General features: G+C 38.5%; 1 protein-coding gene across 1 annotated transcript in view; it reads left to right on the top strand.

Annotated features, from left to right (window-relative positions):
• Positions 1-215: 215 nt before the first annotated feature.
• Positions 216-27,945, top strand: part of TMEM182 (transmembrane protein 182) — a 53,078-nt gene continuing 25,348 nt past the window's right edge. Inside the window, exons 1-3 of the mRNA XM_042930200.1 lie at positions 216-347; positions 586-685; positions 2,364-2,462. Of these exons, the coding sequence (XP_042786134.1) occupies positions 216-347; positions 586-685; positions 2,364-2,462 (331 nt within the window). The remainder of the gene's footprint in view (positions 348-585; positions 686-2,363; positions 2,463-27,945) is intronic.

Genomic DNA, 27,945 nt, shown 5'->3' with positions numbered 1-27,945 from the left:
GTCCCTCCAGGGGAGAGCAAAGGGAATACAAATCCACCCACTGGGTGCGAGTGAGAAGTCACCAAAACATGAGCTAGGAGAGGCTTCTAAAAAAGATCCTGCCTACTCGAAAAATCTTTCTTATTTTTCTTATTTTTTTTTTTTAATTGAGAAGCTACGTGTCTGCCATTTTTTTAATTTCTAAGTTTATTTAAAGGGAAACCAGTGGCTTGAAGATGAGACTAAATATTGCCATCTTCTTTGGGGCTCTCTTTGGTGCTTTGGGGGTTTTACTCTTTTTGGTGGCTTTTGGATCGGATTACTGGCTTCTTGTAACTGAAGTGGGGAAGTGTTCAGGTGAACAGAATGTGCGTTTCTTCTTCCAAATACTGATGTACTTGGTAGGGATGAGGGTAGCCTTATGTATCCTCTTGAAATCAGAGAATAGTGGTGGAGTGCCTATTTCTTCACAGAAGAGATAGGTAGCAAGCTACTGACCATCATTATTTGGGATAAAATCCATTGTTTTAATATTTTCCCGGATGTGATAATTTAGGTTATGTGCTTTGTGTTGATGGCAAATTACTTTCTTTGTGTTCTGTACAGATAGAGAATGTCACTTTCCACCATGAAGGATTCTTCTGGAGATGTTGGTTTAATGGGATTGCGGAAGAGAATGATTCCAGTATCTGGAAGTTCTGGTACAGTAAGTGCAATTTAGCTTTATTTCCCCTCATCATTAAAATAAGAATGAGCAGCTTCTTATTTAGTATAGATCACTTACAAGATAGGATTGGATTCTTACTTGTAGAATCCTGATAGAATGTCTTCAAAAGATTCATGAAGTGATTCTTTTTCAGTAAGTAGAAATGGCTATATGAATAATTATTTTATTTTCTAGCCTAAAATAGGGGTCTGAATATTTATGGCAAAACTGAATTATCTTCTGTTTCCTTGCTCATATTTAAAATACACTCACCCTAACAACAACAACAAAAAAAAAAAACTAGGTATTACCTATAGTATTTTTCTTGTCTATTATTGCTGTGTCTGTTATTGCTGTGTTGCAAATAAATTAGTTTTATTTTTGGCTATCAACCCTTTAAATGTCAAATTTAAAAATTAAGATATAGAGATCAGATATTTTATATTGGTGGCTTTAAAGTTAAAAAATATCTTTTTTTTTTTTTTTTTTTTTTTATAATGAAACTTACTTACCAGCAGCGGTGGATGAAAGCACACTCTGTTTGGGCTTTAACCAAGGTAGTGGGAATTATCAAGAAATGCCTGGCTTCTGATGTCTGTGTTCTCTCATAGAAACTTGAGAGTTCCTTTTTGATGTAGAATAGCTTCTTAAAAATACAGTACATTCTTTTCACTGTATTTCCTATATTATATTAATCTCTGAAAGTAAATTCATTGAAAATAACTAGCTTTTATCTTATTGCATTCAACAATAAAAGAACTATTTATTACCCTCAAGGTTATTGTAGGTTGAAATTATTAGTCTCCTTATCCAATACTCCTGTGATATATCAAAATATGGCATTTACACACTAGTCAAGATTATATGATAAAATAATATATAATAAAGAGATGAGATCTTGGAAGACGTAAGCAAGCTGACAGCAAGTTGGCATATGTGAAAGGAACAAAGTAATGATGAAATGGAATTTTGCAAGAAATAGTTGGTAGGCTATCTTGTAGTCCTTTTGGAGAGGAAAATGAGCATGGAATCTGCCAATGAAAAGCATTCAGACTCTGGCAGAGTAAGTCAGACTGTGCAAGAGGAAGATTTTGCCAAGGACTTAGAGAAAGAAAGAATATTTCACTCCTCCTTAAAGGGTACACAGTGAAAGTTTCAAGTTTTCCAACAACATAAAAGTTTTTTTCTTGTGTTTTCTCCAAATACTAAAAATGCATTTAAATTATTAGCTTGTATGACCTATCATTTCCAGCTTTTCCCTAAAAATAGAATATAGGATACATTTTATATTAATCAGAGCTGACAATGGGTAAATCTAAGTTTATTAGAGTTTTAAAACAATTACTTTTTGAATACTATGTGCTAGGCATCATGTTGGGAACTGGAGAATATGGCTGTGAAAATAAATGAAGTGTAGTGCCTTTAATCTTAAGGTGATATTAGGGGCATTCCCAGCATTGAACTATGTCATGAACTAGATGTTTTGGATGAATCTACTTTCCAGGTTCCCTGAGCTGCTTGATGTGAGTTTCCCCCCCCTCACTCATCAGTTCTCTGAATCTGTTGCTCCCACCCACAGTTTATTTAGCTTGTCTATCCCAGGTCCTGTATGTCTCTTGTTAGGAAGTCTTCACTCAGCATCTCAATAACAACTACCATCATTTGCTCTCCTTCCTAGCCAATCAGCCACCGTCCAAGAACTGCATGCACGCTTACCTGTCACCATATCCCTTCACGAGAGGGGAACACAATTCAACCTCCTATGACTCTGCTGTTAGTAAGTACCTTTGTCTAGAGAATGCCTCCAAGAAAGACTTGCTTTTCTGAAAAAAAACTAATTTAACATATATCATTTCAACATTTTCTCTGGAATCAATCTGTTATATATAAATAATAAAACACCATTTTTAATACAATATTTATAACTCTAATAGAATATAGCTCAGAGTTGAAAGTAAAGCCATTGTAACTTACTTGCTGCTTATAAAGATTTTTTTTTTAAGTGTGTCCTCTGGTGTGGAAATAATGATGTTTATTAGGAATAACTGCTTCTAGTGGGTTTAACAGACCTAAAGCTAGTCTTATAATGGAAAATATTATAATCCACACCCTGCTTTAAAAACATTGTTTTTGTAATTGTTACACATAAGAATATGATTATGCTACTGGTTTCCTGCAAAATGACTGGACTTCCTTATATGTGATATCTCAACGAAGAATAGTCAGATGTCATTAACTGAGAGTCGTGATTACCGAGTTTCCTTGGTATTTACATCCTCTTTGTCCTATGGAAGGTACACAAACTCAGTTGGTATGGAAAATATATCATATATACTTAAATGTAGTTTTATACAAAGTACAAAAGCTCAATATGTCAACTTGATTCTCAGCTGGTTTCATGAAGTTTTTAACAAAGGGTGTTTCTTGTAATCTTAAAACTAAGAATTGGTTCGTTATTTACCGATGTCATAAATAAAGACAAAAAAATATTTGTTTTTTTTTCAAAGAGAGTAAGCAGCATATTTACTTTTCTGAATAAACTTATATTAGTAGTCCCCAGAGAATCAATAGGAGATATATAGGTAGGGGTGGGGGTTGGGAAGAGAGAATGATGGATGGATGGATTGATGGAGAGATTTTAAAGAATGGGCTTATGTGATTGTGGAGGCTGGCAAGTCTAAAATCTATAGGGCAAGATTTCAGGCTGGATAAGAGTTGCTGTTGTAGTCTTGAATCTGAAGCCTAGAAACTCTGGTAGAAGTTTTTCTTTAGGTAACCCCAGTCTTTAGTCTTAAGGCCTTCAACTGATTAGATGAGGCCCACCCCCATTGTGGGTAGTTTAACCACATTAGTGCATAAAATTAACCATTGCAAATTATATGCCTTATAATTTTAAGTTTGTCAAGGGATGTAGCATTTGCTCATATCACACAATTAACATGACACTTTATGGAGTGGAAGTGGGGTCTGAATAGCAAACGAGATAAGCTGTCATACAGCCATGCTTATCCATCATAGTCGCTTGTGCTTAAAAGGGCTCTGGCTTTTGGCCTTGAGAACGAGCGGTGTGAATGTTCCTTCCCATTAATAACTGCAAAAGGCGCTTCCATTTGTCAAAGCATTTTGCATTGTGTGACATGGACCTTTTCACTGATAAGAGAAGAGATGACATAGGAAAGTGTATAAACTATTCTGTCTCACAAAAAGTTGCAAAAAAGGTATCCCTTCCCTGAAGTTCTTACTTTTGTAAAATTGACCAAGAAGTAGCAGAGTAGAACAGGGTTGATTTTCCACAACATTAGGTGTTTGCATAGCTATTAGTGTTCTGTTGATAACTCATGTATATGTTCAGGTCCTGTGATGATCGGATAGGTATCATGGGCGCTATATATGTTTAAATGAATCTACATATTTGAAGAGTCTGTAGCTCAAGGAGTTAGCGGAGAACTTGAAACACAAGGTGACATGATCTAAACATAATAATTATGATGGAGGGGGAGTGTACGTGCATGCCCCAAAAATTATACTGCAATTACAGTTAGAATCATTATGTAGCACTGCATATAATTACTGTGTCATTTTTGGATCTAATGACAAAACCATATTCCAATTTTTTTTTTGTTTTAAATGATCAGACTCCCCTTGGCTCACATATTGTAACTCCCTATTCACTTTAAGCAGCTTTATCAAACATTTTAGCAAACATGACCAAGACGGGAGGAAGGCTGTCCTACAAAGAAACAGCTTATACACATTTCATTTACATTCATAGTAACATACAATGGTATCTGACATTATATTTGGGTGATTTTTTTTATGGTTCCCTTATCCAAGAGAAGGGCCATCGATATCGTGAGAAGGGTTTTATCTGACTGAAAAGTGAGTGTTTCCTAGTTAGTGAGGCTATCTAGTCTTCACCAGACCCCATATGTACTCTTGGGTTTCATATAGCCTCATCATTATCAGGCATTATACATTTGCCAATTTATATTGGGTAAATTCAGAGTCTTGTTTGTAAAAATTGGATACATTCCAGCCTGGCAAATATAATTGGTAAAATAGCTTTGTATTTTCCTTAGTTTTTGCAGTTACAGTTAGCCAGTATCGAAATCAGTGAAAATAATATAGCAGTGTTTGATTGTTCTGGAAAGACTATTTTACAATCATTGGATGCTACTGTTGAAATTGTTCTATTTCATAATATGGAGACTGAAACTCAGAGAAACCTTGTGACTCGGTTTTCACACAGCTGATCCTTGGCAAAACTAATGCAAAGGTCCAAGTCTCTGCATTTTATTTATTGATAATCTTATTATAAACTACAGTGAAATGAAAAGGCAAATCTTAGTATTTGCCGTTAAATCTTTCTAAGCATGAGTCATTTAGTTGGATCTCAACAAAAGAGCAATTTTAAATTTATGTTGCCTTTCTCTACTTTTCTATCTGATCCTGACCTGTGTATACAGTCAGGTCTAATTCAGTGTTTCCTTTATTTATTTATTTTTTGTCTCAAGTACACATTCTAAAATTCAATTATGCTCAACTTTAGTTATTTGAATGGTTGCCCAAGCCTAGAGAAGTTTTGAGGTAGGATTGTATACTTTGACTTCCTTTATTTTTATTTTTTTAATATATTTTTTAATGTTTATTTATTTTTGAAGGAGACAGAGACAGAGTGTGAGCAGGGAAGGGGCAGAAGAGAGGGAGACACAGAATCTGAAGTAGGCTCCAGGCTCTGAGCTGTCAGCACAGAGCCCGATGTGGGGCTCGAACCCATGAGCTGTGAGATCATGACCTGAGTTGAAGTCAGATGCTTAACTGACTAAGCCACCCAGACGCTCCACTTTGACATCCTTTAAACAATTCTATTGCCTTTTGATATCTGTCAGAATTTAGATTTTCTGGTTTGTTTCATGATTAAACTCAATAACAATTCATTTATTTGGTATCATTTGGTGATGATGTATAGAACATAGATTAATTTTCAAGATAATTCAGCCTTTGAGTGAATTAATAATTTTCTTGCTATCCCCATAGCCTTTGGCCACACCTATATCAAAGTGCTCATTGCATGTAACTGCAATTGTTCACCTTAGTTTCTTTATTATTTGTTGGAGCTCCCTAGAGACACAGGATGTAACCTACTCATATTTATACCCCCAGAACCTAGTATAGTGAGTGGTACTTAGTAAGTGCTTAAATATTTCTATGGAATGACTAAGTGCAAAAATTCCTTGGCCTTCTTATTCAGCAGAGTATATTGAACATGATGTCTCCTTTCCTTCATGAGTTGGAACAAACGCATACACAATGGCCTTCTTTGAGTTCTTCAGAATCAGTGTTTGGCCTCCTACGTTAGGGCCTTTGTACCTGCCTTCCCTCCTCCCCAAATGCTGTTCCTCTTTTCCCAACCCCTCCTCCCTTCACTTCTCTAACAAAGCAGGCCCATTCTCTGAGCTAATACATACTTCAGTTTTCTTTCTTTTTTTTTTTTTTTTTCAATTTTTCTTAAATGTTTATTTTTTGAGAAAGAGAGCATGAGCAGGGGAGGAGCAGAGAGAGAGGGAGACACAGAAACCAGAGCAGGTTCCAGGCTCTGAGCTGTCAACACAGAGCCCAACATGGGGCTCAAACTCATGGACCACAAGATCATGACCTGAGCCAAAGTCGGATGCTTAACCAACTGAGCCACCCTGGGGGCCCCATACATCAGTTTTCTAAGGAAACCTTCCACAGAGGTAGTTTTTGATATCAGATATAATCTTTAAGAAAAAAATCATAGAAAAGGAGGTGGTAAAATATCAGTTATATTTAGGGGGAGAAAAAATAAGCAAAGGCAGCCCACAAAGGAGAAAGGAAAGAAGCCTTGAGAAAGAAGCTGATGAGCAGGCTGTCAACACTGTTCCAGGGGCCTGTGGGCAGACAGGAAGAGTCTTGGGAAGGAGGTGGTGTCCCTCAGTGACAAATGCAGAAGCAGAGAGGAACTGGATAATACTGATAATGCAGGGGTTCCCATGGCCACTCATAGCTGTGCCTACTGAAGGCTCAGCTACAGGGCCCTCAAAGGCTCTTTACAGGCATCTCTTTCTAAATGTAAACCCACAATGCCCTGCTGGTTTGGCCTGAGACCTGAGGCCTTCTGCTCTGTATCCCATTCCTGCTCACTGCCTGTTCCCTCAGATGGGACCTGAGGGCCCTGCCCTCTTTCCTGGCAATGCCCTTCCTCCTCCAGGAACCGTTCCATTTTCCTGCACATTTTGTCACCCAACAGTCCTCCTGAGGGCCTAGCTCTATCCCAGGCTTCTTCCTCCTTCACTTGTCCCAGGAGAAGAGGTGAGAAAGCAGTGATGCTCATAAAGGGGCAGAGCCACAGAATGATGGGGGCACAAAACCTCATACAGGGTGGTTAGGGGATGGGCAATGAACAAGTTGAGACCTTTGTGAGGAGCCAGCACTTGGACTTGGAGTAGCTCCCAAGAGTACACATTTACAGAGAATACTGAGTCCTTATAAAAACAGTCACACACACACACACACACACACACACACACACACACACACACACACACCATCTTGCTTTGCTATGCAAGGCAAAATAAAATATAAATACCATCATATCTGACAATTTTATTTCTTTAATATTTTAGATTTGAGTCTAAAGTTAATGCAAACACATAACTACGAAGGCACATCAACACACCTGAGGCACCTAATTTCATTGGGATGACCTCCTGCTTCCAGATCAATTATGCTTCCATAGCTGGGTCCTATTTACGAATTTTCCCATGTTCAATACGGTGAATCTGGATGTTGTCTTTAATTTACCAACTTTCCTTCTGTTCTGCTTTAGTTATATAGCAAAAAAACATACATTGTAAAATATAATGGAAATCAGTTCCTTTTTTGTTTTGTTTTGTTTTGTTTTTTGGTCAAAAATGTCAAGTACCTAGATATTTAGAAATACCTTGACATTCACTCAATGTCCTACTATTCATTCAGACATTTGGGATTACACAGCCACAGACACAGCGTGATATTACGGGGTGACTGCAATTCCCGATTTCTGGCTGACTTTTCACCTGTGACCCAGTGAAGGCTCCCCTGCATTCAGATCACAGGGCACTCATAGGGAAGCTCGCCCCGTCTTCCAAAGCTGCAGCTCATGAAGATACAGTTGGCTTTCAGGTCCAGGTCCCAATATCAAAGCTGTAATTAAAAATCACTTTTTCAGAGGGTGTTATTTTGTGTTCTCTACAACTGATTCATGGACATCTAAGGATTGATTGACAGCTTATGTGACATCCCTGCACTAATGCGGGGAGATTGCCTTCTGAAAACAAGACTGTGTGGTTATTTACCATAGTGTGGCTTGACTTCCCTTCATGGAGGACAGGCTCCAGCCTCTACAGAGGCTTCTGGTGATAGCTATTGAAATGTCAACCACACTCAGAAGTAGAAATATTCTCCAATCATAGAGAATCTCTTGGTGCCTTGGCCGTATTGACATTTGTGGCCAGATAATTCTTTGCTGTGGAGGCTGCTCTGTGCATTGTGAGATGTTGAGCAGTACCCCTGGCCTCTACCCCTGGAGCACCCTTCAGTTGTGCCAGTCAAAAATATCTCTTAACATAGGCAAATGTCCTGAGGTGGGTGGGCACAAAATCACCTCTCATGAGAACTACTGAAACATTCTAGACATTCATTCCTAACACTTCTGAGGACCCAAGCTCTTCTTTAGAATTATACTGCAAACATCTGTGCCCAGCTCCAAGTCTGGACTCAAAAAGCACATTAATAATGGTTAGTTTCCTGTTTCCATGCAGAATATACAGCCAAAAAAGGAGCGAGGATCTGGTTTGGGTCTCTCTCATCTTTAAATATTACCATTTCTACTCCAAGTTGTGGATCTTGTCATAGAAAAAATATTTACTAGATCCAGTGGAAAAAAATATCGAATGACTGCTGTAGGCTGGGCACTGTTCTGCAGGCTTTAGTGTCAGCCCTAAACTTACGCTTATGGAACTTTCATTATGGGGGGAGGCAGATGACAAACAAAATAAATCAGTTAAGTACTTGGGGAGAAATAAAAGGGGGTATAGTGTGTGTGGAAGCAACCTCAATATTAAATAAGGTGACAGGCCTCATAGCGAAGGTGATGTGTGTTTTGAGTTGGCCAGCCCTGGTTGAATGGGGGTCTGTCATCCAGCTAAGCTGTCATGATTCACAATCCTTCTTTTGAGGCTAGATGGATGCTGTGCACAGAGTACTTAGCAGTGGAGCCGGCTTGTGGTAAGGGTTCTATGGCAGTTAGAAGTTGGGCTTTCAGTCAGTGTATCTGTGTTCACTACCTAAAGCCACCACTTCCTGCCTCTGACTTCTTTATCTCAACAAAACTCCCTCACTTGTTTGTGAAAGGGAAATTAGTATAGTATCAACTCACACAGTTGTTAAAATGAGAATAGGTAAAAATACAAATGCTTAGCAGAGTAGTTGCTATGTAGTTGGTACTCAATAAATGTCAGCTATTTCTAGGGCAATATGCCAATTTAGAGCACTGATGATAAGTCCTCATGAGGGCACGTTAACTCCTCATGGCTTCTCCCTAGTGAAATGCTCCGGCTCTCTGCACTGTGTGTGTGTGTGTGTGTGTGTGTGTGTGTGTGTGTATACGCATGTGCGTGCGTGTGTGTGCGCAGTGACATCAAGCATTTGGTAGAGCTCTGGCAAAGAATAAGGGCTTCAAAAGTGGCTTTCCTCATCCTAGTACAAGATACTTAATATTACCATCTGTAATGGCCAAGCTTTGTCACTTTTTATCTAGAATTTTGATTAAAATTCATTCAACAAATATTTATTGAGCACATACTATGTGCCAGGCACTGGGTTCTGGGGAACAGCAGTGCACAAAAACAGATGGAAATCTCTGTCCTTGTGGGGCCGACAGTCTTGAGAGGGGAGACACACAAGACAAGATAAAATAAGTCAATTTTATAGTGTGTTGGAAGATGAAAAGTGCTCTGGAAAAGCATGACACCTGAAAAGAGGCTGGAGACTAGAAGCTGGCAGAAGTGAGGGTGATAAAAACTCTGTAATGTGCTAAGAAGAAAGCTTGGCTCTGAGAAAATGATATTTAGTGGAGACTTGTAGAAAGTGAGGGAGTGAGCTGTGTGATATCCAGAAGAAGAGTGTTCCAGATAGAGAGAGCATGAGATGCAAAGGCCCAGAGGCTGGAACATGGCTGATGTGTGCAAAGAGCACAAAAGAAGCCAGTATGGCAGGAAGAGACTGAGTGAGTGGAGAGTAGAGGAGATGATCAGAGAGATGGTGGGTTCAGGGAGAGGTTGGGCCAGTGTAAAGACCTTGGCTCATGTTCTGAATGAGAGAAGAAGGGGACTGATGGATGATTTCTACCTGATTTGTGTTGTAAAAGAATATCTCCGATTATTACATTGTTAACAGGACTAGTCAAATGTGGAATCAGGGGACTAGTTAGTTAGGAGGTTTGCTATATTTCAGATGGCTAAGAAAAAGATATTAAAAGGTGAAAATTTGTTTGAATCTGCCGTGGTCCCTTAAAATTGTTTCGAACCAGTAAGAATATCTATCAGTATCAGTAGCAAAGCACAACACAACAAAAAAACTCCTATGTCCAGGCTGCTATATACCTTAAAATATCAGTCCTGGATTCCAGATTTTCCCTTTTTTAAATTTTAAACAAGTATTTTATTGTAGAAATTCTCAAACATAGTAATTATTAACATATTTTCTAATTGAATGATCATTACTGTGAATTTTGAGAGTTCTTTACATATTCTAGATATAAGTCATTTATTGAATACATAGTTTCCAAACATTTCCTCCCACTCTGTAGCTTTTTTCATCATCTTGAAAAGACCTTGAAAACAAGGTCTTTCACAGAGTAAAAGTTGTGAATTTTTATGAAGTTCAGTTTATGGAGTTTTTCTTTTATGGATCGTGTTTTTAGTGTCATCTCTGAGAACTGTTTACCAAACCCCAGGCTTTGAAGTTTGTCTCCTCTTTTCTTCCAAAAGTTTTATAGTTTTATGTTTTATATTTAAATCTATGATCCAGTTTGAGGTACTTTTTGTATAAAGTGTATGATTTATAATTTTTCAAACATGTGTCCCATTTCCCTAGCACTTTTTTTTTTGTAAAGACTATCTTTCCCCCATTGAATTGATTTTGCACACATTAAAAAGTAGTAGATCATACTTGTGTTGGACTATTTTTGGATTATGTATTCTGTTGCATTGACGTGTCTGTCCCTCTGCCAGAGCCACACCATCCCGATTACTTGAGCTGTATCTTGAAGTTGGGGTGAATGATTCCTCCTATTCAGTTCTTTCTTCAAAATTATTTTAGCTATTCTAGATCCTTTTCCTTTAAATTAAAATTTAGGATAGTTGTATCGATATCTATAGTAAGCCTTTCTTGGATGATAGAATTGCCTGTATCAATTTGGGAAGAATTAATTTTATTATGTTGAACCTTCCAAACTGTGAATGCAGTATATCTTTCCATTTATTTAGATCTTTAATTTCTTTCACCAGCATTTTGTAGTTTTCAGCTTATGCTGTTAGATTTCCATCTAAGTATTTAAATTTTTTAAGAAATTATAACTGCTATATATTTTTAATTGTGGTTTCCATATATTTATTGATAATAGGAATATAGTTGATTTTTAATGTGTATATTGTATAGTGAGACCTTGCTGAATTTACTTAGTAGTTTTAAGAGGTTTTGTATTCGTTTTTTTGTAGGTTACTTTGGATTTTCTACATAAACATTCATGTCATTGGCACATAGACCAGTTTTATTTCTTCCTTGCTTATTTATATACCTTTTATTTCCTTTTCTTACCTTGTTGCATGGGCTATAATTTCCAGTACCATGGTGAATAGCAGCAGTGAAAGAAGACACTTTTGCCTCATTTCTAGTCTTTAGGAGAAGGCATTCAGTATTTTTTCCTCAAGTATGATGTTTGCCAGAGGCCTTTTTTTTTTATGTACATTCTTTATTAACTTGAAATTCCCCTCTATTCCTTATTTACTGAGAGTATTTATAAGTGAATGATGAATTTTGTTAATTTTTTGCATCAGTTGATATGATCACAATTTTTATTCTTCTTTAGCATACTAATATCACATATTACATTTATTGATTTTCAAATATTGAACCAGCCTCTTACCATTGGAATAAACTCCATATGGTCATGATAAATAATTCATTTCATATATTGCTGAATTCTATTTGTTAATATTTTGTAAGGATTTTTTCATTTGTATTTATGAAGGATATTGGTCTATAGTTTTCCTTTTTTTAACTCCTTTTTCTGGGTTTAGTATCTGTGTAAAAATGATTTCATAAAGTAAATTGGGAAGTATCTTCTTCTGTATACAAGAAGAGATTGTGGAGAATTGGTGTTAGTTCTCTTTAAATGCTTATGTTTGATAGAATTCACCAGTGAGATAATCTTGGCCAGGAGATTTAACTTTCAGGAAATTTAAAATTATAAATTCATTTTACTCAATAGTTACAGGGCTATTCAAATTATGTAGTTAACATTGTGTGATTTGTGATGGTTTGTGTTTTTCTAGGAATTGGTTCATTTCATCTAAGTTGTAAAAAATATATATAGAGAGAGTTGTTCAAAATATTCCTTTATTATTTTTTATGTATGCTGTATCTGTGGTGATATCTCATGTTTCATTCCTGATATTGGTAACTTGTGTCTTATTTTTTCTTTGTCAGTATTGTTAAAATAGTGTTAATTTTGTTGAACTTTTCAAAGATCCTGCTTTTGTTTGTTTGTTTCTTTGTTTTCCTATTAATTTTCTGTTTTGAATTTCATTGATTTCTGCTCTTTATTATTTCGTTCTTTCTGATTGCTGTAGGTTTGTCTTGCTCTTCATTTTGAAATGAAAAATTAGGTTATTGGTCTTTTATCCTCTTTTCTAATATAAGCATTTATGGGTATAGATTTCGCTCTCAGCACTGCTTTAGCTGCTTCCTACACTTTTGATATGTTTTATTTTTCTTTTCATTCAACTCTGTGTTGTCTCATTTCTCTTGATACTTTATTGTTTGACTCATAGATTATTTAGAAGGGTGTTGTTTAGTTTCCAAAAGTTTGGAGATTTCTTTTCAATCTTTCTGTTATTAATATTTAGTCTGATTCCCTTGTGATTAAAGACCATACTCTGTATAATTTAAATTCTTTTAAAGTTAATGAGATTTGTGGCCCAGGGTATGGTCTATTTTTCTCTGTATTCCATGGCACTTGAAAGAATGTACTGCTGTTGAATGGAATGTGTTGTGAATGTCAGTTAGAGCTTATTGGTTGATGGCATTGTTGAATTCTTCTATATTCTGACTGATTTTCTGTCTAGGTTTTCTAGTAATTGGTGAGAAGGGATATAGAAGTCCCCAGCTATAATTGTGGATTTATCTACTTCTCTTTTCATATGTAGCAGTTTTTGCTTTACATATTCTGCTCCTTTTTTGTCAGATGCATACACATTTGGTGTTGCTATGTCTTTTTGGTAGAGTCACCCTTTTATCATTATTTAATGTTGCCAATAATTTTCTTTATTCTAAAATCTATTTTATCTGATATGGATAAAATATCTCCACTCCTTAATTCTTTGAATTAGTATTTACATGGTATGTAATTTCTCATTTTTTTTACTTTCAATATTTCTATATTATTATATTTGAAGTGAGTTTATACACAGCATATAGTTGGAAGATTTTTTTAATCGAGTCTGCTAAGCTATCTCTTTTCAACTTAAATATAATTTTTTAGAGAAATTTTAGGTTCATAGCAAAATTGAGAGAAGGTCCAGGGGTTTTTCATTTACCCACTGCCCCCACACATTCAGGCTTTGCCCGTTATCAGCATCCCCCTACCAGAGTGGTACATTTGTTACAACCGATGAACCTCCATTGATACACCATAATCACTGAGAGTCCATTATTTTACCTTAGGGCTTACTCTTGATGTTGTTCATTTTATGGGTTTAGACAAATGTATAGTGACATGTATCCATTATTACATTATCACATAACATGATTTCACTGCCCTAGAAATCCCACATGCTCTGCGTATTTACCCCTCTGCTCCACCCCAACATCTGGCAACCACTGATATTTTTACTGTCTCCATAGTTTTATCTTTTCTAGAATGTCACATTGTAGGAATAATAGAGCATGTTGCCTTTTCAGATTGGTTTCTTTCACTTAGTAACATACATTTAGTTTTTCTTCATGTTATTATCATGTCCTGGTAGTTCATCTCTTGTTAGCACTGAGTAATATTTCATTGGCTGACTTCACCACAGTTTATTTATCCATTTACCTATTGAAAGACAACTCCGTTGCTTCCAAGTTTTTGCCGTTATGAATACAGCTGCTATAAACATCTGCATGCAGGTATTTATGTGGACACAAGTTTTAATACCAAGGAGCATGACTTCTAGGTAGCATAGCAAGTATATCTTTCATTTTATAAAATACTTCTAAACTCTCCTGCACAGTGGCTAGAACATTTTGCATTCTTACTAGCACTGAGATTTCCTATTGCTCCAATCCTCTCTAGAATTTGATATTGTTAATATTCTGAATTTTGGCCACTTTGATAGGTGTGTAGTGGTATCCTGTTGCTTTAATTTGCACTTCCCTAATGACAAATACTGTGGTGCATCTTTTCATAAGCTTGTTTGCCATCCTTATATCTTCTTTGTTTCTCTTAAGATCTTTGTCTACTTTTTAATGGAGCTTTTTGTCTTCTTATTCTTGAGTTTTAGAAGTTCATTGTATACTTTGCTTCACAGTCATTTATTGGATGTGTCTTTTGCAAATATTTTCTCCCACTCTGTGGCTTGTTTTCTCATTTTCTTGACATTGTGTTTTGCAGAAGAATTTTTTATTATTAAATATAATTTATTGTCAAATTGGTTTCCATACAACACCCAGTGCTCATCCCAACAGGTGCCCTCCTCAATGCCCATCACCCACTTTCCCCTCTCCCCCACCCCCTATCAACCCTCAGTTTGTTCTCAGTATTTAAGAGTCTCTTATGGTTTGCCTCCTTCCCTCTCTGTAACTTTTTTTTTTCCCTTCCCCTTCCCCCTGGTCTTCTGTTAAGTTTCTCAGGATCCACATATGAGTGAAAACATATGGTATCTGTCTTTCTCTGCCTGACTTATTTCACTTAGCATAATACCTTCCAGTTCCATCCACGTTGTTGCAAATGGCATGATTTCATTCTTTATCTTGGCCAAGTAGTATTCCATTGTATATATAAACCACATCTTCTTTATCCATTCATCAGTTGATGGGCATTTAGGCTCTTTCCATAATTTGGCTATTGTTACCGCTTCTCGGCCTTTTGGCTAAGGTCAAGTGTATAATTTGGCTATTGTTGAAAGTGCTGCTATAAACATTGGGGTACAAGTGCCCCTATGCATCAGCACTCCTGTATCCCTTGGGTAAATTCTTAGCAGTGCTATTGCTGGGTCATAGGGTAGATCCATTTTTAATTTTTTGAGGAACCTCCACACTGTTTTCCAGAGTGCCTGCACCAGCTTGCATTTGTATTTCCCTGATGAGGACGGACGTTGAACATCTTTTGTGGAAGAATTTTTAATTTTAATGAAGTTGAGCTTATCAAGTATTTTTTTCATGGATTGAGCCTTTGTGTTGTATCTAAAAAGCCATCACTATACCCAAGGACATCTAGGTTTTCTCCTACATTCTAGGAGTTTAAATTTTTTTTAATGTTTTATTTATTTTTTAAGGCAGAGAGAGACAGAGCATGAGTGGGGATGGGGAAGAGAGAGAGGGAGACACAGAATCTGAAGCAGGCTCCAGGCTCTGAGCTGTCAGCACAGAGCCCAACGCGGGGCTCGAACTCACAAACTGTGAGATCATGACCTGAGCTGAAGTCAGATGCTCAACCGACTGACCACCTGGGTGCCCCTAGGAATTTTATAGTTTTGTGTTTTACTTTTAGGCCTATGATCCATTTTGAGTTAATTTTCATGAAGGGTGTAAGTTCTGTGTCTACATACATTTCATTGCATGCAGATGTCCACCTGTTCCAGTAGCACTTTCTTGCTCCATTTGTCCATTCTTTGATCCTTTGTCAAAGATCAGTTGACTATATTTATATGCATCTGTTTCTGGGCTAAATATTATGTTCCATTGATCTAAATATGTCAATTATTTTTTCATTACCACAATCTCTTGGTTACTACAACTTCATAGTAAATCTTGAACTTAAATAGTATCAGTCCTCCAACCTTGTTCTTCTGCTTAAATATTTTGCTGGCTCTTCTTGGTCTTTTGCTTCTCCATACAAACTTTGGAATCAGTTTATTGATATCCACAGAATATTTTGATGGGATTTTGATTGGGATTGCATTGCCTCTATAGACCGAATTAGGAAGAAGTGACATCTTGACAATACTGAATCTTCCTACCAATGAACATGGGATATCTCCATTTATTTAGTCCTTGGATTTTGTTCAACAGTGTTTTCTGCTTATCCTCATATAGATCTTATACATATGTTGTTCAATTTAAACCTAACTATTTGATTTTGGGGGTGTTAATGTAAATGGTATTTTAGTTTTAATTTCAAATTTATTTTTTCATTGCCAGCATATAGGAAATCAGTTGACTTTTGTGTATCAATCTTGCTACAGCCTTGTTGTTATTAGTTCCTGGAGTTCTTTGTTTTTGTTTTTTGTAGATTATTTTAGATTTTCTTCATAGATGATCATATCATCAATGAACAAAGAGTTTTATTTCTTCCTTCCCAATCCTTATACCTTTTATTTTATTTTCTTGTCTTACTGCATTAGCAAAGACTTCCAGTGTGATTTTGGCAAGGAGTGGTAAAAGGGAACATTCTTGAGTATTAGTGGAATAGCTTCGAGTTTCTCATTGTTAAATATAATTTTAGCTGCAGGATTTTTGTACATACACATTATCATTTTAAGGAATTTCCCCTCTATTCCTAGTTTCCTGAGAGGTTTTTGTTTGTTTGTTTTGTTTTGTTTTGTTTTTTAACCATGTTTTATTGGATTTTGTCAAATGCTTTTTCTGCATCTATTGATATGATCATGTGATTTTTCTTTTTTAAGCTTGTCGATGTGATGGATTATATTAATTGATTTTCTTTTTTCTTTTTTTTTTTTTTTAATTTTTTTTTTTTTTTAACGTTTATTCATTTTTGAGACAGAGAGAGACAGCGCATGAACAGGGGAGGAACAGAGAGAGAGGGAGACACAGAATCTGAAACAGGCTCCAGGCTCTGAGCTGTCAGCACAGAGCCGGACGCGGGGCTCGAACTCACGGACCGTGAGATCATGACCTGAGCCGAAGTCGGACGCTTAACCGACCAAGCCACCCAGGCGCCCCTTAATTGATTTTCTTAATGTTGAATCAGCCTTGCATATGTAGGATAAATCTCACTTTATCATGGTGCATAATTCTTTATACACATTGTTGGATTCAATTGGCTGATATTTTGTTGGTAATTTTTGCATCCATGTTCATGAGAGATATTGGTCTTTAGTTTTGGTGTTAGGATGATGTTGGCCTCCTAGAGTGATTTAGGAGGTACTACCTCTGTTTCTATCCTCTGAGATATTGTAGAGATTGATAGACTTTTTCCTTAAATATTTGGTAAAATTCACCAGGAAACCATTTGGGCCTGGTCCTTTCTGTTTAGGAAGATTATTAACTGCTAATCCCATTTCTTTAATAGACATTTGCCTTTATACGTTGAGTATTGGCAGATTGTATCTTTCAAGGAATTAGTCCATTTCCTCAATATCATCAAATTTGTAGGCATAGAGTATTTCATAGTATTCCTTTATTATCCCATTTTTTGGCTGCTTATTAATTTCTTATTGAAGTGTAGCTGACAGTGTTCTATTAACTTCAAGTGTACAACTTAGTGATTCAACATTATGAAGTGATGAGTATGATGAATCCAGCTATTTTTACTGCCCTTTTACTGTCCTTGCAAAATGTACTGATGTTCTCTCTTTCATTTTTGTTATTGGTAATTTCTGTCCTCCTTTTTTTTGTTAGACAGATTGGCTAGAGGCTTATCAATTTTGTTGATCATTTCAAAGACCATCTTGGTTTTGTTGATTTTTTCTATTGATTTTCTGTTTTCAAATTAATTGATTTTCATTATAATTATATTACTTCTTTGCTTTTGCTTACTTTGGATTTAATTCATTCAACTTTTTCTAGTTTTTTAAGGTTGAAACTTAGATAAATGATATTAGATCTTTCTTCTTTTTTAACATATGCATTTAGTGCTTTAAATTTCCCTTAGGCACTGTTTTCTCCGAATCCCACATATTTTGGCAAGTTGTGTTTTCATTTTCATTTAGTTGAAAATGTTTTACATTTCTCTTGATATTATTCTTTGACCCCTGTGTTATTTAGAAGTGTGTTTTTAATCTCTATATATTTTGGGATTTTCCAGTTATCTTTGTTATTGGTTCTAATTTAACTCTGCTATGGTCTGAGAGAAGACATTGTTTGATCTCTATTTTAAATTTGTTAAGGAGTGCATTATGGTCTGGAATGTGGTCTGTCTTAGTGAGTGTTTCATGTAAGCTTGAGAAAATGTGTATTCTGCTCTTGTTTGGTGAAGTAGTCTATAGATGTCAATTATATCCAGTTAATTGATGGTGTTGCTGAGCCCAGCTATGACCTTACTGATTTTCTACCTGTTGGAGCTGTCCATTTCTTATGGAGAAGAGTTGAAGTCTCCAACTGTAACAGTGGATCCATTCTTTTCTCTTTCAGTTCTGTCAGTTTCTGACTCAAGTAATTTGGCACTCTCTTGTTAAGCACATACACATTAAGGTAAAGCTGTTCTTTAATTAGTGTATTTATGCTCTTTATATTTAATGCCATTATTGATATGTTAGGAATTAACCCTGCCATTTAAATTTTTATTTTCTCTTACCTTTGATCTACCCCCCCCCCCCCCCGCCCCAGAGAGAGCGCAAGCAGGGGAGAGGGGCAGAGGGAGAGAGAGTGAGAATCTCAAGCAGGCTCCATGCTCAGTGTGGAGCTTGGTGTGGGCCTCGATCTCACAACTGTGAGATCATGACCTGAGCCAAAATGAAGAGTCAGTCACTCAACCGACTAAGATACCCAGGCATCTCAGTTCTGTTTTTTTGTTTTGTTTTGTTTTAATTTCTCTGTTTTCTTGTTCCTGCCTTACTATGGGTTATTTAAATCTTTTTAGAATTTCATTCCATTTTGATTTATCTATAGTGTTTTTGAGTATATCCCCTTTTTCTACTTTATCCCACTTTCCAGACCATCCATTGAGTTTTTATTTTTGGCTACTATATTTTTTCATTCTTAAGATTTTCTTTTGTTTCTTCTTTATATCTTCTATTTCTTTGCCAAGATTTAATTTTCTCTTCAATTTAATCCCTATTTTCTTTAAGACATTAAAAAAATTTTTTTAACACTTATTTATTATTGAGAGATAGAGAAAGACAGAGCATGAGCATGGGAGGGACAGAGAGAGGAGGAGACACAGAATACGAAACAGGCTCCAGGCTCTGAGCTGTCAGCACAGAACGCAATGCAGGGCTTGAACCCACAAACTGTGAGATCATGACCTGCATCGAAGTCAGATGCTTAACCGACTGAGCCACTCAGACACCCCAAGACATTTTTATCATGGCTCATTAAAAATATTCATTAGCAAATACTACCATCTCCATTCTGTCTGTTGGCATCTATTGAGTGATGTTCTTCATTTAAGTGGTGATTCTCCTGGTTCTTGGTATGACTAGACATTTTTTTTCCAACTAAAACCTGGAGTTTGGGGGTATTATGTTATGAAACTCTAGATGTTTTGTTTTGGTTGGCTTTTTTGGCACAGCTTCTGCAGGAGAAGGGATGGGTACTGTCTCAGGGAAAGTCAGGCAGGAGCAGAATTCCAGGTTCCCCACTTAGTATGTGTTGACGGGAGGAGATGCTGTGCTACTGCTGGGCAGTAATGAGAGTTCTGGCTTTCTACTGTGCTTTCCCTGATGCCATCCTATCCAGAAGGGGCAGGATTCAGTCACTGCAGCCTCTACAATGGCTTCCACTGACATGGAGAGTAGGCAGGGGTGGTCCTGACTCTCCATTCTACCTTCTCTGATACCACCCTAGGTGGAAGGAATGTCTTATTTTCACCTTTTAGGGGTGGAAGTCCAGGCTCCACACACGGTCTCTCCTGTCACTGTGATTGGTAACCTCATTACCCCTGCAAAGATGAAAGTCCTGACTCCTTATTTAGCCTTCTTTGACCCATCCTTGTGTGTGTGTGTGTGTGTGTGTGTGTGTGTGTGTGTGTGTGTATTACAGAGGCAGTAGTGTTTGGAGCACCTTGTTACAGCCTATCGAGGGGCAAAGTCTAGGCTCCTTTCTTGGTCTTTGCTGATCAGAGTAAGGTTGGGAGCCCAAGTTTTACTACTGTAGTATGCTTATTTCCTGAAAGTTTCCTGCCTTACTAGGCAGCCCCTTACCTTGTCCTTTAGATAAACAGTTTTTGTTAGGGTTTTTTGTTTGTTTGTTTGTTTGTTTGTTTTTTGCCTATGATAGTTGCCATTTCTGGGTGTCCGGCTTTTCCATCTCCTCAAACACCACAGGATAGGGGCTGGATGTTCCCACCTGGTGGTGATGAAAGTCTCACCTCCCTTTCTTCCCTGAAACCAACCCAGCACTGTATTGAAGTGGTCCATGTAGTCTGGTGAGGGGGAATGTAGGCTCTTCATTCAGACTGTGTTGAAATCTTCTGTGGTGTTTGAGTGCAGTAGAACAGTTATCGTCTAAACGTTTTCTGTCATGATAGATAGCCCCCTTCCTGGCACTTTGTCCAGGTTGACCTGTGCTTTTGCCATTTTATGGTTCTCTACTTCTCTAGTGTCAAGTATGAGAGGAATGAGGCAAAAAGAAAACCCAGGGAACCCCCCCCCCCCACTGTGCCATTACTTGGGCTCTAAGCCCCCTCATTGACGTCTGCATCTTATATTTATCTTTCTGAATCCTCTTCTGTTTCATAGATAATCTCCAGGGATTTTAGTCCTGGTTGAAAAAAAAGCAGAAGGTCACTATATCTGATTGTATAATGGAGGAATAATTGACTAATGGATTGGGTATGGGGTATGAGGGAAAGAGCAGAGTCGATGGTGACCCTCTTTTGTCTTTGCCAACTGGAGGGATGATGTTGCTATTACTAGAGATGCAGAGGGCTGAGGTGGAGCTGATCTTTAAGAGGAAGCTTTGGGAGTTTTCAGATGTGTTAAATTGAGGCTGCCTAGTGCAGACATTATGTGGGCTCTTGGATCACAGAGTCCAGAGTTAAAGGTGGAAGTCTGGGCAGGAAGCGTACCTTTGGGAGTCATTGTGTGGCGGTGTATTTAAAGTCATGAGACAAGATGAGACCATTTGGGGGAGTGAGTGTAGTGAGAAAGAAGGTCAGTCCAAGGACTGAGGCCAAGGATGTTCCATGGTTAAGTTTTCCTCAGAGGAGGAAGTGATAAGTTTTGTTAAATGCTGCCAGGGGGTAGAGGCAGGTATGGAGTGTGGTCCGACCCTTGGGTTGAACAGGCTGTCCTCAGCAACTTCACCTCCTATTTCATAAGCTGGACTTCCTTCTTCTGAGGCTCACTACTCTTATTTCCCTTTTCACAGATTATATATTTTTTTTTGCACTCTTTTTTTCTTTCTTCCATCTGTAAATGATAATGTATGAATGATGAACACAAATACTACTTGATAAATTCCAGTGCTGACATGAATGAGAACAAATGAATTTGTCAGTCATTGAGGCCATACATTTCCCAGAGACACCATCATAATTCCTTCAATGCTATTTGTTTCTCTCCTCATTTCTGCTTATTTAAACCCACTAGACTATTAACAGATGTTAAAGGAACATTTTATTTGTGTTATTTTTATTTATTGCGTGAATAAAATACTGATTTCTTAATAAATATTAATGTATAATAGATAATAATTAATTTTATTTATTTTATCAAAATCACTCTTATCACAACAGAATGGCGTATTTCATTTCTGATTACAAGTTAAATGGATTGAGGGGAGCCCATCCTGGTGCTCGCCCACTTACTTGATATTACATATATAGCTCCCTGGATCTGGTGACAGCACTACGAGGTAGGATTTATTGCTGCCATCTCAAAGCCAAGGAAACTGAGAGTGTTTAAGTTTCTCACCCCAAAGATCAGGCTCTGCAATGAGCTGCCTGCTTCTCCATAACCACCTTCTTGATAACATTGTAGGAGAAATTATGTTTCATTTACCTAGCAAGCAATACATACTTTGAAACAAAATCCATTGCTTAATTACATAATCTGTGCTTTCACTTTTTGGTTTTGGTGTGGTGAGCCAATGTCGGTTTTTCTTTTACTATTCATTATTCTTTACAAACAAGTCTAGGGGTATAGAAGTAAAACCAAAGTGACTTTTAAATATATTTATTTTAAAATATGATTGATCTTTAGAGTGTTTTTCCTAGTCCACAAATTCATTGCTTCAGGGCTGTGCGTGGCCAAGGCTATTCTTCACACCCACGGAGCATTGATTCGGTATTTTTAAGGGAAGATATTGCTACGTTTTATGGGAAGCAAAGGGTTAACTTGTTTCCAGAGCAACAGCTGTTGTTATGCAATAAGAAGGGTATTTGCTGTAACAGTTTGCTATGTTGAGTAGCTAGAGAGGGAAGTCTTCCAAAGATGTATCCTATCACTGCAAATAAATAAATAAAACCAAATCCCCCACTAGACCATGTACAGAGAAGCTGTGGGGATGCTATGTTTGATCTTCTCGATGAATTTCTGCTTAAAATGGGCAATTTTGGAAGACTGGTCCTTTCAAGGGGAGACTTGGAAGTTCAATCTATGCAGTTCATTATCAAAGGGAAATATCGACCATATGCTTGCCAGGACTCTAACTGGAAGAGCTGGAGATGAGACTTGAGATGGCTACCTCTTTATTAAGAATCAAACAGAAAATTAGGGAGGCTGGTTACGTGACTGGCTTCTAAGGCACACACAGCAAATAGTTGGCAGTTCTGTGAGAACTCAAGGCCAGTAAGCATTTCTGACACGTTCCCTCAGATTGACCCCTAGAGGATTCCGAGTCATTGAAAGATGCCCGAGAAGGGTTTATGTACTATACTTGGTGGATGCCGACCTTGAACACCAAAGGTCGTGTTTCTTGCTAAGTGGAGAAAATACGACTGTCAGTCTGTTCATGGACGAGCAAAGTGCAAACGTTTGTTCTGGAGGGAATGGAGGCATTGCCCTGCCGAGATGCTGGCGGCTTGCCAGCTATGTCGTCTGTCCCCATGTGACACTCACCTTCGCTGACTGTGCTAACTGTGTGCGGGGTTCCCATCCCGAACCACGCATGTCCTTCTGCAGAGCTGGTCACGTAGTTTTCCAAGGCATTTGCTGGCAGGGACAGGCCACTAGTTGCCTGCTGAATCCTGTCACCCCGGCAGCTGGTGGTGACTCTCATTCCTTCATTGTCTTCCTAGAAACTTGGTTGCTTCATTTCTCTTTTATCCTAATTCCTTGAAAAGGTTTCTTTGTCCATTTAATTTTCGCCACAGGGCAGGCTAGTTTCCCAGAAGTATGGTCAGATTTTTTTGGTGGTTGCATCATGGTATTTTACTCCTTCAGAAAACCAAAACCAGGAAAATACAAATTTCTATAAGAAAGAAAAGGGGCTTGTGTTTTTCTGTTTTTATCTTTGTCTTTCTCACTGAACACACTGCCCCCCACAATCCAGACTGTGAACCTCCTGCCAATGATTTGATTATTGATAGACAGAAGCTTTGTGGGGACAAAAAGCCTATTTTGATTTACGTTAATCAGTGATTTTTTACGTCATTTGTAGGGAAAGTTTTACATAACATGGGCCAAAAATATTCCACTGGAAAATGACCGTTGTGATCTGCCTCCTACCTTTTTCTCTAGCCACTTCCCCTGCCACCAAAGGTTTGCTCTCTCTCTGCTTTCACACTAAGCTCCTTGCACACACCTGCATTCCGCCTTGGTCTCCTTTGTGCTTTCTGCCTCCATTTTCTGCATGCCAACTGTCCCTTCTAAGCATCACTTCCTCCAGGAAGCCCTCTGTAATATGCCAAGATTGGGTCAAATACCCTTACTCTATTCTTGTGTAATATACCATTCATTGCATTCTTTCCTTGCACTTGGCATAGCCAATAACCATCAGATTGTGCAATTCTCTCCTATTAGACTGCTTGATAACATATATTGTACTTTTATTCATGGAATGTCACCAATAAGTGCTTACCTAGCATAGTGCCTGATACAAGGTAGATATTTTTTGATCAATGTCTGAGCATAGGTAAGCGAAAGAGTGGAATTCAGTTTAGTTGTTAATCACTTCTTTGGTTGGGTGTTTTGTGATAAAAATAGAGGGAACATATCAAATCATTTTATTGCTATGGAATTCATAAACCAACTTTGCTGATGTGGAAATAACAGAAACTACTTTTGAGTCACATCTCTAAGAAAAGGTTCTTAGATATATAATGTCAATATGATAAAATATCACAAAATTCCCTGGAGAAATGTGGTTCTAAGATGTTAGAGATTTGTGGAGTCAAACCATATGAAAGACAAGAACATGAAGACTCAGGAGTCCTAGGATAATAATAATAATACAATTCTTACAGCTAAGTAAGCAAGTCTTTGCTACAATTATTTTCTATTGTCTGTACAAAAGATTTGGGCAAGCAGGTTCAAATTTAATGTTAAAAAACTATATGAATAGCGAAGCCTGGGTTGCTCAGTCTGTTAAGTGTCCAACTTTGGCTCGGGTCATGATCTCATGGTTCCTGAGTTCAAGTCCCACATCGGGCTCTGTGCTGACAGCTTGGAGCCTGGAGCCTATTTCGGATTCTGTGTCTCCCTCTCTCTTTGCCCCTCACCCTATCACATTGTTTCTATCTCTCTCAAAAATAAACACTAAAAAAAAGTATATGAGTAAAGCGGTTCTAAAAATGTTCTTTTCATGGCTTAATATAAAGGATAACAAGACTTCTCAGGTATAGATCTTTTTTAAGGGACTCAGAGAATAAGGAAATGTGTCTCTTTTCTGTCATCTTTAGAGTTGAGTGGGAAAACTTACACGAGTCCCTGACGTTCTTAATTAATTTCTATGTACTGGATATTCAGGAGCATGGGAAGGGCAGTCACATAGTCCTTGGTACCTTTACTTAGCCACCAGGTGTTAATGTCTCATTACTTGATTCCTCAGCTCTTCATTTTCAAGGGCCTCTTTCCCCTAGTAGGGATTCAGGTAATAAAGGCTCCCCAGCCATTGTGGTAGTGAGACGAGACCATGGATTCCTTTCTGTTTTGAATGAGTTTGCTTCATTCTGTCCCCCAGCCCTTAAATATTCCCCTAGCCTTGGCTGCGTAACTTGAGATTTCAGTGGGTACTGAGCGATAAGTTATTGATTATCCACTCATTTGTATTTTTATTGACCGTCTGTTACACTCCAGACATGAAGCTTTCCCTAGCGTTAGAAAAATGAGCAAGACTGAGTCTTTGCCCTGAAGGAACTCACAGTCTAGCAGTGGAAGAGGATGTGAGAAGTGAGAAGACAGCACAGAGTGCTAAGTCCAGGGACTGGCATGTGTTAAGAACACTGACTGAGTAGGGGGCCAGGCACTCTGCTCAGTGTTTCCCTCTTTCAGTCCTCTTACAACACCATAAGTATCATTATTATCACATTATAGGAAAGGAAACTAAGGCACGGAGAAGCTAAGTGACTTGCTGAAGGTCATACAGCTGGTAAGGGTTATTATTCTACCTCTTTCATCTAGCTGGTTCAGTGCTCTCCTGCCTTTTGGTGGAGGTGAGGAAGTAACTCTACTATGTCCCTTCAAGGAAGGAAGCAGCTTGAACGGATCTCAAGTGACAAGTAGGAAGGTTTAATCATTCTAGTGAGGGGAAACAAAAGCCTAGAGGCATAACAGCATTCCCCCTTCCCAACAGGAAACTTCAGTATAATCTCAGGATTTCTGGAGGATAAGGTGAGAGGAACCAAAGTGGGAGGATTTGAACCTAGAAGTTCTGATGGAACTTTATTTGCAACACACACACACACACACACACACACACACACACACACACACACCCCAAACACAGAGACTAATGGTGTCTCAGACTGAGATCAGACAGCCCTGAGTTCAAATCTTGACCTTGTCATTTAGTGGCTGTTTTAATTTTTGGAACTTTCCTTAAGCTCCCCAGCCTCATCAGTAAAATACAGAGTAGGGATTGCTCTGATGACAGAGGGAAGGACATCTGGAAAGGCTGAGCCACTTCATGGCATATAGCACCTTCGCAATGCTGTTGGCAGCTCCAGAGAGACCCAAGAGGCCAGTGGTTCTCAACCTGGTGCACATTCCATTCTCCTAGAGGCTGGAAGAAATATGATTGCATGTGCCCACCCAGAGAGATTCTCACCTAATTGGGCTGGTTTGGAATCCTGGCCTGGGTATGACATTAGAAACCTGCAGGTGGCTCTGATGCTCAGGCAGGGATGGGGCTGCAAATCTAGGCCCTTGGAGGCAGCAGGGGTCAGAGCAAGACCTGGAGCTGGAGGTTAATCTGGTCCCTTGTATTAGAATCCGAGTGTCTTTGTATACAATACCTCTGTAGGGAAACTTTATTCTATCCCCTTCGGTTCAGGGACTGTGGCCCTGCAAATTATACTATAAAAAGACAGAGGAGATGAGAAAAGATTTATTAGTCTGTATGCATATGGAGGCCTTCATGGAAAAACGAAGAGCTGGGCTGCCTGGGTGGCTTAGTTGGTTAAGCATCTAACTCTCGATCTTGGCTCAGGTCCCAATGTCAGGGTCGTGATTTTCATGATTTCAAGCCCCATGTTGGGCTCTGCTCTGGGCATGAAGCCTACTAAGAAAAAAAAAAAAAAAAAGAAGGGCCAAAGAAGCAGATAAGCCTGAGAGCTTATATGCCTTTTTAACAAAGAACATGGTGATGTGACAAGACAGAGGAAACGGGTTTGGGCTAGAGGTGGTAAACGGTGGGATGGTAACTAGGAACTATATGGGAGAGACTAATGGACAGGAAGGGTACGTTAGTAGATGTGTTTGCAATCCCATCTTGGTACTGACTTGCTGTCTCTGTCATGGCCATAAAACTCCTCTCGAAGAGCAGACTTCATGTCTCAAACGTTTCTGCTTTAAGCCAGGTGATGAAAACTCCCCCCAGGTTTCTTTCTGCATGCACTGACTCTTACTCGCTTCCAGCTCAGATAATCCTTACCCAAAGTGGCGCATTTTGGGGTGACACATTCTAATTCCCCTTCACCTCACTTCTGAGTGCCTCAGTTCCTCCTGGCTGTGACTTGAGTATTCTGGCTGCTTCTGCGGTCAAGCCGCACTGTGCTAGTACCCCTGTCACTGCAGCCACCACCACTTTTACCTCTGCTACTGCCAAGCCCAGCACCCACAAAGCCTCCCTTCCCACCCCCCAAGATGGTCAGGAGGAGAAACAAGATAGTGACCATAGACGCACCCTCCAACCTGGAAAGCCCACGAAACCATGTGAAGAAACCCACGGTTCTCCTGCTTCGGGGACTGTCCCAAGGTCACAGCCGGCATGGATGGTGAGGACTCTGCCCCGGTTGCTCAAGACACTCCTCCCTCTCGGCCCTTCCTTCACTGCCTGTGTTTACAGTAGGGAAGTAAATAAACTCCATCAGGCCTTTCAATGTTCTTTTTGTTCTGGAAAAAAAAATCAATGGACCATGCAGAGCACGTGACTTGGCACGTCCACAGTTGCAGAGCTCAGACGCGGACACACTGTACAGCCTGTCCTTCTGCTTTGGTGAAGGGATGACTGTATTTTTAGACCTGCCCAATGCTGCCAAGACCAGTAGTGTATGGAGATGCAGGACAGGCTTGCTGGCCTGTGTAACAGAAGCGTCTTGCCTAAAGCAACGGCAACATATGCTGGAGGTTCTCATTTGCTGCTGACGATGGTGGAGGGGCGGGGGGTGGCGCGTTTTGTTTTGGCTTCTTATAAAACATTTTATAGCACTTCACACTGTGTGCTTGAGGATGTGTCGAAACATAGGATTAGCTTTATGAACTAGCTTTGTGAGG

This window comes from Panthera leo, chromosome A3 (assembly GCF_018350215.1).
Source record: "Panthera leo isolate Ple1 chromosome A3, P.leo_Ple1_pat1.1, whole genome shotgun sequence".
Classification (NCBI taxonomy): domain Eukaryota; kingdom Metazoa; phylum Chordata; class Mammalia; order Carnivora; family Felidae; genus Panthera; species Panthera leo.
This window is presented reverse-complemented; position numbering and strand designations above follow the sequence as displayed.